The 15012-nt window shown below is 33.5% G+C and overlaps 1 protein-coding gene across 1 annotated transcript in view; it reads left to right on the plus strand.

Moving 5' to 3' along the window:
* LOC126878770 (SPARC) overlaps nt 1–14713 on the plus strand; it is an 83849-nt gene extending 69136 nt beyond the window's left edge. The window contains exons 5-7 of the mRNA XM_050641665.1: nt 3167–3369; nt 4311–4458; nt 14498–14713. Of these exons, the coding sequence (XP_050497622.1) occupies nt 3167–3369; nt 4311–4458; nt 14498–14548 (402 nt within the window). The 3' untranslated portion in view covers nt 14549–14713. The remainder of the gene's footprint in view (nt 1–3166; nt 3370–4310; nt 4459–14497) is intronic.
* Nucleotides 14714–15012: the final 299 nt, after the last annotated feature.

Consider the following 15012-nt stretch of genomic DNA (forward strand, 5'->3'; position numbering starts at 1 on the left):
TTGGTTATCATCATGGCCCATTTTATTCTGTCTATAGCGGTTATGAAGGGTTCTATTGTTGTTTTTTCACTCCTTTAAATTTTTTAACCAGGATGTTCGTCGTCTCTCCGGTCCTCTTTCTCCTTCCACTTTCCCTTGTTTTGCTTGTATAACCGACCACAAATTGTTGACTTATGTAAATTAAGATGATTAAGATGGTGACGATCATATAAAATGCGTCTTCTTCTTCTTTTAGCCCATTTCTATCCAACTTTGGACATAGGCCTTGCCCAAATCTTTCCATTTCCGTCTGTCCTTGGTTGCACTTTTCCAGTTAGTTCCTTCCATCGCATCTGAGGTCTTCCTCTTCCTCTTCTTCCTGTCCACGGTCTCCAGTTTTAAATAAAATGCGTGAAAACTTTTAAATACATTGGCACCACAATCAATGACCAATGGGATCCACAACATGAAATAAAAACACGAATACAAATGGCGAGACAAGCTTTTATAAAATTCAGACCGCCCCTATGTAGTCAAAACCTAAATTTCAAGATATTTTTATTCTCCCTGATCCTTTCTTTCCAAATACGTTGCCTTGAAAAATGAGTTGCAACAAGCCATACCTCTGTTCATTCCTCATAACATGGTCAAGATATTCTAGATTACGCTCTTTGATGGTATTAATAATCTCGCATTCCTTGCCCATTCTACGTAGGACCTCAACATTAGTCACACCTCGAATGCCTCGAGTTTTCTTAAAGAAGCCTCGGAAACTGTCTAGGCTTCTACTCGGTATAATATTGTAGAAAATACATAGCATCGGCATCTGGTGATAGAGATTTTGGTACCAAGTGGTAAATCGTAACTTCTGAAAAGAGTTGAACGATCAATATGAACGATGATCCCGTTCACTGGCTTTTTATAATTTATGTTGGTATTACCAAGGTATGTGTAGCTGTCCACCATGTCAATTGGTTATTGGTTAATTAAAAGCCGTGTATTTAATATTTCGCGCTTACTGACTAAAATATACTTTGATTAAGAAATGTTAATTTTGAATATTGAGCACTTTTTTAACAAAGCTGAATGACAGACGAACTTTTTACTTTTTCATTTTAACTATATACAAGTTGAGTCCGCGAGTCTTTACCCGTGCGTCATTAATACCTGGCGAGATAAAACACATACTTTTTATCTAGCATTATTCTCTTCCACGCATGAAACTCATGACAAACCAGCTGCCGTTTGTTATAAAGTAAAAACACATATTATTTTTATGAACCATCTAGACTCAGTGCACTGAAAAGAGATAGGTACAAAAAAAGACGATTCGGTAGGTTTTCATATTTTAAGCACAATTTGTTTGACGTTTCTGCTTTGTTTACTTTTGTGGCTGTCAGTCAGTTAAATTTTTTGCGGTTTTTGTCGAATTTTTGCGTTTTGAAGTTTCTTTATGTTACACAAACAGTTGTTTTCACAACTAATTTTATATTGGGCTTTGAAATTTTAAGGTAAGTAATTATATTTTGGCAATTAATATTTAAGACATACAAAGCTAACGTCATTCACACAGTAAAGAAATGATTGCGTTTAGGTTTCCGTCAAAGTGAATAAAATAACAAAAATAATAGTTATTTATGATATTATAAGTGTTAAAAGTACACGTTTAAGGCACGCATGTGAAAGTTTGCAGAATGAGCGAAAGCGAGTTCTGCAATTCACATGAGTTCCTTAGAAATGTACTTTTTAACACGCATATCATACAATATTTTTTCTACAAACGTAAGTACAGGACAATATCTACAAAAACTTTTACTTGAACTTGACTGACATTCCAATTTTATATTTTTTTGACATTACATCAAAATTGCATATACGGTCAATACGAACTGCAGTGCCTTAAAAATTTTTTAAAGCACTATTTAGTGCCTTAAAGTAGCATTTTTAACGCTCGTATGGAATGCTAAAAATTGCATTTTTAACACGGTTGTAGAAAAATATGTTATTGAATTTTTTTATAAATTGTTTATTTATTGATTAATCAATAATAATAAAAGAATTTATTAAGCTACTTCAAATGTAGCTATCATTCTGCACAAAAATTTTGAAGCAAAACTTTTTGCATTCTATATATTTGATAACGTCAAATTTTATAATAAAACCCGTAATTGGAACAGTAGCCACTTTCTGTCACTTGTTGTTGGGTGAAATAGATTTCCGACTTATTTCTCATGCTTTAAATGATGACGCACGGGTAAAGACTCGCAGACTCAACTGTATTTATAGATAATTTATCTAAAATATTATTTTTCCTGATGTGCCTATCCGTGACTAATGTTGGAGATCATCATGGCAATCCTTATCTTATCTGCAGCAGCGCAAAAAAACACCACAGATGTTGCGTTGAACCAGGTTATGTGGTTCTTCAACGAGGATGTACTTCTTCTTTCTAGACAGCGCTTTCCAAATATTTTTCCTTGCAGGATGGCTTATAGGAGGGCATATCTGGATTCATTTCGCATAGTGTGTTCGAAGTATTGTAACTTTCGAGATTGGATGGTGGTCAGTACCTCCCGGTTCTTCTTCATTCTTCCAAGGACCTCCTCATTTGTGACCAGGTCAGTCCAAAAAATTTTAAGTATTCTTCAATATAGCCACATCTCAAATGCTTCCAACTCTTTGCACATATCTTCGTTAGGTCCACGATTCAACGTCATAAAAAAGGACAGGGAAGACGTAGCTTCGTAATATTCTTACTTTTATACCGAGAGAGAGGTTGTGGCTCTTGAAACTGGCCTCCATCCACTTGAAGGTGGATCTAGCTTTTCCGATGTGCGCTCTTATCTCTTGGTTGTTGGTCCACTCTTCGTGTATTATGATGGCGAGGTAGTTGGTAGTAGTGCGTCACTTTTTCTACAGGGAATTGGTAGACGTAGAGTTGGCCTTGTGTTATCTTTTTCTTGCTAATGGTCATAAGCTTTCTATTCTTCACGTTTATATTGAGTCCATACTGTCCACGGTAATACGTGATTGTGTTCATAAGGACTAGCAGGTCCTCTAGATTGCCTGTCTCGTACCAACAGCATTTATGAACCCGAACTGGTTGTGGGAAATTTGACTTCTGCACAGCTTGTAAATTATTTTTTTGATTAGGTATATTTATTTTATAAATATCACTAAATTTTAGCATTGTACTCAAGAAGAAATGGCTGATTTCCCACGCAGAATGCGTGATTGGCTTTTCAACATTATGAGAGATTTGGCTGACCGTCAAGAACTTACTCCTCATTACATGAACATGGAAAAAGAAGCTGAATCAAACATGACTCGCCGCTGGACAAATGCTGCTGTCTGGAAATTCTGTGATTTAGATGGAAATCCACCAGATAGGTTAGTATCATTTTAACTGTTTAGTTTCCTTATAGTTTTAAATAAATTAAACGTTTTTAAAAGATATTTTTTTATAAATCGATAAGGAAAAAGGTTTTCCTGTAGCTGGCTGTATACCATATATCACAAAAAATTTAAGTAAAATCCTTTATAAAAGGTATACAATTTATTAAAATTCCCTAAAAAGGGCTAAATCACATATGCAGAACTAGTTTTCGATCTGATTACATATGCTAAATAGGATGCTAACATGCTACTCCACCAAAATTGAAAATATTTGGGTAACAAACCCTTTAAAATTATACAGTCATGGAAACATTGAGTCATGCACGCATTGAGTGAGTCAATTCGTTCAAAGGTTTTGCTACCTCACATTTTGAACGGTCGATGGCAACTGGCAACTAATTGCCATTGAAGGCAGAACCTTTGAACGAATTCAACTCAAGTGAGGGTCAAATGTTGCCCGGGGCCTAATCATGTGACATTTAAAACAGCCATGTTATTTTTAACAATTCTAGTCAATGTTTCCATGACTGTATAATTTTAAAGGGTTTTTACCCAAATGTTTTTTATGTCTGTGTCCAAAATTGGATTAATTAATATAAGTACATACCTACATTGCACTGAAAGAAAGATTACTAAAAAATCGAAAAAAAAAAAAAGAAAATCACACAAGTACGTGCAAAAAAATAATTATGGAAAATCCAATTTTGAACCTTGCAAAATAAGTTTAATAAGAGTGTCAAGATTTAAATAATTTAAAAGGCAGAGAAACGTAGCGATGAAAAAATATGATGGACAGAAAAACTAATTTAATAACTAGGTACCAAGACAGGAAAAGATCAGGGAAAATCGCTGGTGCTTCATTGTCAACTGATAGTTAAATATTCAGAGGGATATTAAATATAACAGGAATTAATTGACTTTTTCAAACGTTTCAGATCTGTTTCTCGTCACGAGCTGTTCCCAATTCGCGCACCATTGATGGCTTTGGAACATTGTATCAGCCCTTTCTTAAATTCATGTGATGCAGATAATAACCACAGAATTACACTTCACGAATGGGCCAAATGTCTTCAACTGGAAGAGGTGAGAAAAAAGGATAATTATATTTTATATATTTTTATACGTTTTATATGCAGTTGGTTATGACTATGCACTTCTCATGATGCTGACAAGATGATTTAGCTTCTTTAAGTAAAAACATAGTATAATTTTTAGTTTCCATTAGTTTTGCGAGATTTTAGATTTAAATTCTCTTTCTTTCCATACTATACAGATACTGACATTTTCATATGTTATTTTTTTAATTATTTCTCTCTGTTCAGCAGTTTGGTGAAGTTTATCAATAATCTAGATTCCTGTTCCTTAGTCTTAAATATTTTGCATTTCCTATCATTTAGTGGCGAACCCATTTTGTGGCGAGTAGTTTGGTGCATTCATGTACTTCTTCGACTCATACTGCAGTCAGAAATGTTTCAAATCTAGTAGTACGTACAAATCCCAATTAGATTTTCGATTTTCAATTGGAATTCAAGAGTAAATCCTGTCACATAATGGATGAATAGTACTGTGAAAGATAGAGTTTCATAACTCGGTTAAAGCTCACTCATTGGCAGCGACCGTAAGGTGCAAGATGCTAGAAAACGGAGCATACAGCATACATATACATAATTCCCTTTGTCTATCCCAGTTTCGGATCTGGACATTTACCTTGGGAGTGGGGGAACTTCCAATGAAACACCAATAATTTTAAACAAAATACCATTATTTAACGTGTGCTAAATTATTATCCTCAAAGATTTAAGTATTTAATGTCTTGAACGAAAATTATACATAATTTCAAAAATTTACCCTTGTACTATTCAACTATTCATAATAGAGACTGCACAGGCGCTAATCTAGAAATTCATATTAGGTGAGGCCAGACTTACCGCATATATTATATTATTATTATCCTGATTTAGCCATACGACTCACACTTACTCTTAAGATAAAATTCACTCATCCCAGGTACCTACGAAATCAAGAAGATTGAGCTCTGGTGGGACTTGCTACGTCGGAGTAGCTTCCAACAAATTTCTTACGCATCTGAATATTGAGAGTAGCACATCTTTATTATTCCAGATTTAGCGATACGGCTCACACTCCCTCAAAGGGAAAAGTTCATTCATCGCAGATATACAATACTGAGACCCAGTGCATATGCAATGCTACAGGATGTTGTTTCAAAATTCGTGCTTGCACACCACGCAACTTTCCTGATAAATTTACTCCGCCGTCGTACCCTTGCCCACGAAGATTTGAAATATCTACCCCTAAGTCTCTGAGTTCTCGTTTTATGACACTTGACAATATCTCTCCAGTTAAATTCTTCACCACGACTAATCTTAAAAAATCTTCTTTTAAACAGTACTTCTCTTTGTCCAAATATTGCACACATAATGTGAATGGTTCATTGGAGCTGGTGCCAGTTGATTCATCTACCAAAATAGAAAAATGTTCGCTTCGTTAACAGCTTCAACAATTTTTTTCTCAACAACAGTGCCACAACATTCTATGATATCACTTTGCGTTGTTTTACTTATAAGAGTTGAATTCTTGGAAGCATTTTTGAGATAGTGTTCCAGAATCTGATCACCTGCATCAACTCTATATTTAAGAAGTTCTCTGAAGTCCCCTTCGTTTGAATTATTGATTGATTTAGACGATTTCATTTCCAAATCAATAGCACCATCATAGGCATGTTTTCTCGACCGCACAAAATAATTGTTTTTACATTCGGAACAAGTTTCATTCGATTTTCGTTTACTGTTTTTGCAACTTCATTATTCAATTGAAAGATAACGTTTTCTGTCTTACCTTCAGACACTTCTTTAAAGTTGCTACATTTTAATTGAGCCGTTTTATGATAGGTATTATCAGAATGGCTCCTTAATATTTCACACGCTTGGGGCCTAAGGGGAGTAGTAATTAAGTTTTGTAACGCGATTTTGCTTTGACCCCCTCTTTAGACCCGAATAAAACACACACACACGGCAGTAAGCACTTTCATCTTTCTTTCTGTAAGATAGCCACGGGAATTTATTTAACCATATAAGCTGGAATTGTCTTGATTGTCACGATTCTAATGTATTTGGAAATCTGTATTCACTTTCAGGAACCCAAGGATCAGTTAGGACACGATATTTTAACTGTGAGTGTTAAGATTAACCTTTCTACTGTCAATGGGTACACCTGGATTATCCAGTAAAATTCAAATTTTTATATCTTTATTGTATCCCTTGACTTTTCATGAGATAAGGTGTATACCCAGTTTAACGTACCTATTTACATTTTAAAATATCATTTTTGTTATTCTTTGAATTGAGAAAAATATAGTTCCATCTGTACCCAAACAAATACGCCTGCAATTTATTTTTCAAAAAGGCTACTTTTATTGGATTTTATGGCTTCTTACAATTCTTTGGAAGTGGCTGTCGTGTATATTTAGTGTTCTAGTGATCGCTTAAAGTTTAGAGTTGACAGAAAAAATAATAAATAATTAAAAAAAAATACTTATTGACTATATACAATAGGGGGGTCCATGGCCCCGTTGACCCCCTTCTGTATACGCGCCTGATTGTATTCCATAAGTGAGTTCCACACTTGTTTGAGGGGGCAATTTTTGTGGTTTGGTAGTTACTTATATATTATATTATATATATAATAAAACGGTATGCGGCAAAATAAACAGTACTGAAATTCGTATGCCTCAGATTTGTATGTGTAAGGCGCCGAAACGCACTAAGTGGTTTAAAAAGCTTGATTCACACAATAAGAATTTTGACCGTGCGATGGTTAAAATCTACATTGTGGCTCGAGCAAGCAATCAATCTCAGAACGTTTCAAGCGGTGAAGGGAGCAAGATTCCATAATATAATTGCTCGAGCCACTATGTAAATTTCAACCATCGTACGTTCAAAATTCTTATAGTGTGTCTCGACCGGAACGTCGCTATAACGTATGAGAATGTCGTGATAATGTTAGGTGCTTCAGAATTGTTCTCAGTTGTGCAGGAAAATTTTTGATGGTGGAGTACTATTTTCGGTCATACGGAGAAGGTCACGAAAATTGTCCAAGCTTAATATCAACAATGATTTCCGCTGGACGGAACAATCTGTCACACTGCCAAGGAATCTCTTCGAATAGTGCGCGATCATTTTGAGAGTTACCACTGACCAGAACTAACGCCACCAGATGCGTACATATGGGGAATGCTGAAGGAATCAGACATATCCACCGTCTGCTGTTCCGGAATTGCGGACTAGAGTTAAAGATTTTTTCGTGCCAGAGGCAGTGGTGGATCTAGAAATTTGTCTTGGGTGGGGAAATTTGTCTTAGGGGGAACTTCCGATAAATTACCAACCAAACACATTAAAAAGATAAACTCAGATTACATACAAGACATAAATAATAACTTATAGGCATTAAGTTCCCTTAATTTTCTTAACTAGCGTGTTAATTGGGTTGAATTTCTCTTTCTGTGGTTTCAGTTTCATGTCAGCTAATATATTTTTATGTTTGAACAATTTTTTTCTTTAATTTTGGACATTGTTAGAGGGAAAAATTTCATTTTCTATCCCCGTAGATCCGCCGCTGGCCAGAGGGCATATTAAGGTCTGTTTTATCGGGAACGTGCGTCGTGGTGAATAATGTTTGCAAGGCTATATAATGTATACCATATATATAAATAATCATAAGCATTTCAATATTAATTTCAGTACTGTTTATTTTGCCGCATACTGTATATCCAACGCCTTCGGGGATCTGATTGGTGTGATTTTTTTCGCAAAATAGTAGAGGCTGATAGTAACTCCATGAAAATGTTGTTTTTGATAAAATGTGGATATATTCAATTATTAAGTATGTTTCAAATACAAAATTCAGTAAATAGTTCATGCTTGCAGTAAAAATATTACAATGACTGCTTGAATAAAAATAGGCGTCTCAAGTTTTAGTGCTCATAAAAGTTATATGTGTACGTTGGTATTTATTTGTTCCTGTTACAAGAATAGAATAACCTTGTAAAAACTATGTACAAAGTTTTGTCATAAAAATATCTTAAAATTAACTAATTCTTAATGCCATTTTAATACAAAGGGAGGAGAAAGAGTCCGCTTCCAATTTTTTTGTTTGTACCGCTACCAATTTTTGTATTTTTGTATTTGTATAATAATTAAAACAAAAGTATATAAATAAAAGTATATTCTATGGCGCGCACATAGGACAAGTTTTATCTTAACGTTTAGGAAAAGAGCCGTCAATCCATACGCCTACCATAATTTTGGTCCAAGACTGTGAGTTTCACGGCCCTCCCCATTTGCGCTCCGTTTTCTGTTCTTGTCCCCAAAATTCCCAAAAATTAAGTCCGATCTCTGGGTTTTCTAAAAGTATTGGTCATTACTTTCCAACAAATGTCTAATTTTGAAAATCGGATATACCATTCAAAAGTTACCGAGTTCAGAAATGTTACTCAATTTCTATTTAAAAAGGGGAAAATGTTTGTGAGTATGTATGTATGTATGTATGTATGTATGTATGTATGTATGTATGTATGTATGTATGTATGTATGTATGTATGTATGTATGTATGTATGTATGTATGTATGTATGTATGTATGTATGTATGTATGTATGTATGTATGTATGTATGTATGTATGTATGTATGTATGTATGTATGTATGTATGTATGTATGTATGTATGTATGTATGTATGTATGTATGTATGTATGTATGTATGTATGTATGTATGTATGTATGTATGTATGTATGTATGTATGTATGTATGTATGTATGTATGTATGTATGTATGTATGTATGTATGTATGTATGTATGTATGTATGTATGTATGTATGTATGTATGTATGTATGTATGTATGTATGTATGTATGTATGTATGTATGTATGGGCCGATCAGGGCCGATTCAGAACCGGTGTAGTTTGTGACTTTTGACCACCCATAATACAGCTGTAGCACTGGGTAGATACAACAGGTCATATTTTTTGGGTGACTCTATCCTGTATCCTAGATTTAAAGAGAGATCGGAAAACCATTAATACACCAAATCGGTAGTGCTGGAGTTTAGCTTTCAAATGGTACCTAAGTGGTCCGGATCAGACATACACTCGGCTCAGTATAGTCGGAAAACTAAAAAAAATAATATTCTTCTTCTTCGGGTGTCATCTTCGCTACGGAGGTTGGCAATCATCATAGCTATTTTAATTTTTGAGGCAGTAGCTCTAAATAGTTGTTTTGAGCTGCATCCAAACCATTCTCGCAGGTTCTTCAGCCATGAAATTCGTCTTCTTCCGATGCTTTAACAAAATGAATATTGCGGAATGGCAATACGGCCATTTCATCTGCTTTTTTTATTGCTTATTTGCTTAGAATTGACCTATACAGAATTGAGTGCCTTAACGTTCTGTTAACGAGTACCTACGTTATTTTTTGCATTTCTACTTACTCCACGAAGTGATGGATTATAGAGCATCCCAAACCCTTTTTTCAGTGCCTCATAGATTATCAACTTCTCTATAACGCATTACAGTTGGAAGTGACAGAAAAAACGTACCTCTTTGATTATTATACATTCAACTTAGAAAATTATGTATTCCTTGACGGGTATTTGTATATTAAAACGACTTATACTTATAGATGTATAATTGGTTGGCGATTACAATACTCTAAATAGGTAACCAATTAATGATACGAATAAAAATAATTTGACACAAAAGTAATCGATTGTTAAAGTATTGTCATAAGTTCATAATGTAAATGACAATTGTAATTTCTAGGTTAGTATTTTTCGGCGACGTAAATACAAATATTTTATGTCATTGGTATATTCGGACATTGTATAGTGAAATTTCATTTTATGTTTATTTATTTTTACATTAAAATCTTTTAAATATTAATATTCTGGCAAATATTTGTATAAATATTGATGTTCATATAAATATAAATATGAATATTCTGACAACTGTCAGATTTAACTAAAATGTCATGTACTGATTTGCGATATTCTTAAAATCCTATATGACGTCAAAATTGATGACGCACTGAAAAAAGGGTTTGGGATCATCTATGCCGTTATTTCTGCCTGGAAAATTGTGATATCTTTAGATATACTTATCGGGAAGCATATTTACAAATGCTCCTATACTACGGCACCAGAGTGCCGAAATCGGTTAGCCTTTGAAATACACTATTACGCTACAAACCCTCATTGATTTCGGCACCCATTAAATTATAAGACTTCTATTAAATTAGGTGTCTAAGTTTTTATTGCAATTAATATTATTGTAAGTATTGTGTATTTCAATTTATTGTATTCAAATAGAAATGTCGAAAGTGCAATAAACCTGGCATACTTAAGAATGTGACTTTTTGACCCTAACCCGAGAAACAAATAAAACAAAAATTAAAAAAAACGCCAATGAATAAAAAACAAATAAATGTTTTTATTTTTATTTATTTAAAAGTACAGATATAATTACTCGTATACAGTGCGTCCATAAAGTAACGCATAAATTCATTATTAACTAAATAAACAACATTATTAGAAATTACGAAAACAGGTCGATTTTTGATTTTAATTTATGATTTTTTGACATATATATCATACTAGTGACGTCATCCGTCTGGATGTGATGACGTAATTGATGATTTTTTCAATAAGAATATGGATCGTGTGATAGCTCAATTGAAAGGCAATTCAATTCTCTATTTAGTAATATAAACATTAACATAATTATTTATACAGAGTATTCAAAAACAATTTTTTAATTAAATTGATTGACACAAAAAGAAGACTTTCCGTAGTTTATTTAATTCAAAATACATTTTACCGTTGTCAGAAAACAGAAATAAAATGTTTTCCACCTACCTCTACCGAAAGTATACTTTTCCCGACCTGATTGTAGGGAGCAAAGATGTACTTTTCCTCCCTAGGGAGGAAAAGTAAAAGTGACGTCATAGTATTTCATTCATGAAATATAACTTATTGACGCCCTGTACAATATCTATTTTCTATTACGTAAGTATCTATACATTTTAACGTTTATTTATAAAACACCAAACACCCTGTATTTTGCAGAATGGTAAAAAACAGTAAATTGTTATTTTGATTTAACAATGTTTACATTAATATTTTGACTTATATTTGACAGTTGACAGTTATATTGTACCTACTTGTTAGTTTTAGTTCTAATAAATTTTGTTGGTTAGTTACATAAATAAATGAAGTAAAAATGAAAAAATTACTTCTTATTTGAGGAAGGTGGAAAAACCATATGTATAGCATGGGAGTAAAATGCCTTTTCCTCCCTTGAATGATTACTGCCCTCCGCTACGCGTCGGGCAGTAAACGTCATTCTCGGGAGGAAAAATAGCACTTTCCTCCCTTGTTATACAAATAGCTATTATTTCAAATACAAACATTACTTTTTGCTTAAATTCAATGTTTAAGCTGCCACCCACCTGCCTCTTGACAGTTTGAACATTTAATTTAAGCAAAAAGCAATGTTTATTTGCCAAAAAAAAAATTTATTTCTGTTTTATGACAGCAGTAAAATGTATATTTAATTAAATAAATTACGCACATTTGTCTTTTTGTGTCAATTAATTTAATATAAAAAAAATTGGACAATTTAATATATAAATAATTATGTTAATGTTTATATTATTGAATAGAGAATTAAATTGCCTTTGGAATGAGCTAGCACACGACCCCTATTCTTCTTTAAATCCTTTAAAAAATCATCGATTACGCCATCACGTCCAGACGGATGACGTCACTAGTATGATATATATGCCAAATATCATAAATTAAAATCAAAAGTCGACCTGTTTCGGTAATTTTTAATAATGTTGTTTATTTAGTTAATAATGAATTTATGCGATACTTTATGGACGCACTGTATACGAGTAATTATATCTGTACCTATGTATCTATAAAAATAATATTGTAGTAGTTATGTTATAAAATAAGAAATTTATGACTATGAATCTGCAATCAATCACAAACCAGTCTGGCTAATTGGCTTTGCCAAAGACATTTTTCAGAAAAAAAAGACATATCTGTTTCTCTTTTTCAAGCAATAAATTGAAATATAAATTTACAATACTTATAATAATATTAATTGCAATAAAAACTTAGACACCAAAATTTAATAGAAGTCTTATAATTTAATAGGTGCCGAAATCAATGAGGGTTTGTAGCGTAATAGTGTATTTCAAAGGCTAACCGATTTCAGCACTCTGGTGCCGTAGTATAGGAGCATCTGTAAATATGCTATCGGGAAATGAGAAATGTATACATATATTGCTTTGTCCCACATAAAAACATAAAAATAATGCTTAATCAATAATTCTCTTTGGTACATAAAAACTAATGTTCATTTACTAAACTTACTATATAAATTGTTCATTTTGCAGCTTGATGTTATATGCTTTAGAAACTTAAAAACGTTTACAAGAGGCTAATAGCAGACTAGCAGACAACTGCAAATATCTTATAAAACGTTTTTAGCCAACTTGTACATATTTAAACAGCTGAAATACAACCGCCCCTAATTAAACTATGTTTTAACCACGCACATCATACTTTTTCTATCTGCTGTGCTATATTATGTGATATTATCTTCCTTTGTTTTTTTCTCTGACGTATGTTCAGTGCTAGTGTTATGTTATTCATCCTATTTCAACTTGTGTCTTAAAATCGTCAATCTTTTTCTAATTTCTGTGGTCGATATATTATCTGCCATTATGTGTGCTATATTATATGACATATATATCTTCGTTTCGTTTTTCCATTGACGTACATCCAATGCTGGTGTCATGTTATCCACCATCCATCCTATTTCAACATGTGTCTTAAAATGGTCACTCCATCTCTTTCTTATTTCTCTAGTCGATATATTATCTGTGAAGAGGATGATGGGGTAACCACCTCATCATCATCATCATCATCATCCTGCAACCTCTTCTGTCCACTGTGGACATAGGTCTCTCCCATTTTTCGCCACTCTCCACGGTTCTGTGCGACTTGTTGCCATTTCTTGGACATTCGTTTAATGTCGTCCATCCAGCGTGTTGGTGGTCATCCTCTGCTGCATTTGTCTTCTCTTGGGCGCCAGTAAATTAGTTTTTTGGTCCCTCTTGAGTCTTTCAGTCTCGCTATGTGACCTGCCCAATTCCGTTTTTGTGAGCGTGAGAGTTTCTGCTCCTTATGTCATAATAGGAAGAACATATTGGTCAAATGTCTTCTGTTTCATAGCTATCGGGATGTTGCTCTTATAGATGCCTCTTAGTGAATCATACGCCGCCCAAGCAAGTGTTATTTGTCGTTGAAATTCGAAGGTCTGATTGTCCTTGCCTATTCTGATTTCATGACCGAGATATATATGTACTCTTCTGTCAATTCTACCACTTGATTTTGGATGGTTAGGTGTTCGCTGGGAACTAAATTTGTCATAAATTTGGTCTTACCACTTATTTGGTCTAGGTAACCACCTACTTCAAGTAAAATCTTTTACATATAATTTATGCCGTATAAAATAATTTACAATACAGTCGGCATAAAAGATGCATTTAACATATAAAACGAAAATACAGTAGAGCGTTGATTATCCGAACGTCGTCGATCAACCGAACGACCGGTTATCCGAACTCCCGCGTCCCGCACTCGAGTACTGAGCAAGCGTTAGTAATTAACGCTTAAAATATCTTCAATTTTCTTCAATTGTGTATCCAAAAATATGTTGTTGCTAAGACTGCACTTTTTTGTTTAATTGCTTTTTGTCATTATCAAGGTATAAACAAATATACAGTTATATAAATATGGTTTTTATTCACTCGTGGATAAATATGTATGACAATCTCAATATAGTTCGATTATCCGAACAAATCGGTTTTCCGAACACCCATGTCCCCCAATTAGTTCGGATAATCGACGCTCTAGTGTAATATAAAATATTTTCGACAGAATCGAGTGATTTGTTTTGATAAAAGTTTTATATTACTTCTGAATAATTTAAATTTTTGAAACTTTAATAAATTCACATATCCACTTTCTCATTTTTAGGAGGAAATTGAGCACCAGTGTGAAGAAATTAGTGATATTTCAGCAGAGTAATGCGGACCTTACATATAAATTGTAAATATTTCAAAGGTGCTGTAGAATTCATAAAAAACGTGCCATAATGTTATTTTATTTTTTTTTTAGATATCTTAACGAAATTTAAATATGACATTTAATTTTAGTATATCCTGTATAGATTAATAAAATTTCTAATAGTAATGTTTCTTGCATTTATTCCTTCTCTAGTTTATGTTCAACTACTTTGAAAACTTGGAATAGTTATTTTCCTAACTAGTGCGGAAAGTGATACTTTCACGCACGAGACTGCCGTTGAATCGAACGACGCGATAGCGGAGTTCGGGCAAGCAGTCGAGTGAGGGGAAGACACTTTCCGCATGAGTTAATAGCAATATTTTTTCTAAAGCCGTACGTTTGGAAAAAAGCTACAAAAAATAGAGTTATATCAATTTTTATTTAGAAGTGAAAATACACAAATTAATTCTTTGACAAGGTTGTCA

The sequence above is a fragment of the Diabrotica virgifera genome, chromosome 1, assembly GCF_917563875.1.
Source record: "Diabrotica virgifera virgifera chromosome 1, PGI_DIABVI_V3a".
NCBI classification, from domain to species: Eukaryota; Metazoa; Arthropoda; class Insecta; order Coleoptera; family Chrysomelidae; genus Diabrotica; species Diabrotica virgifera.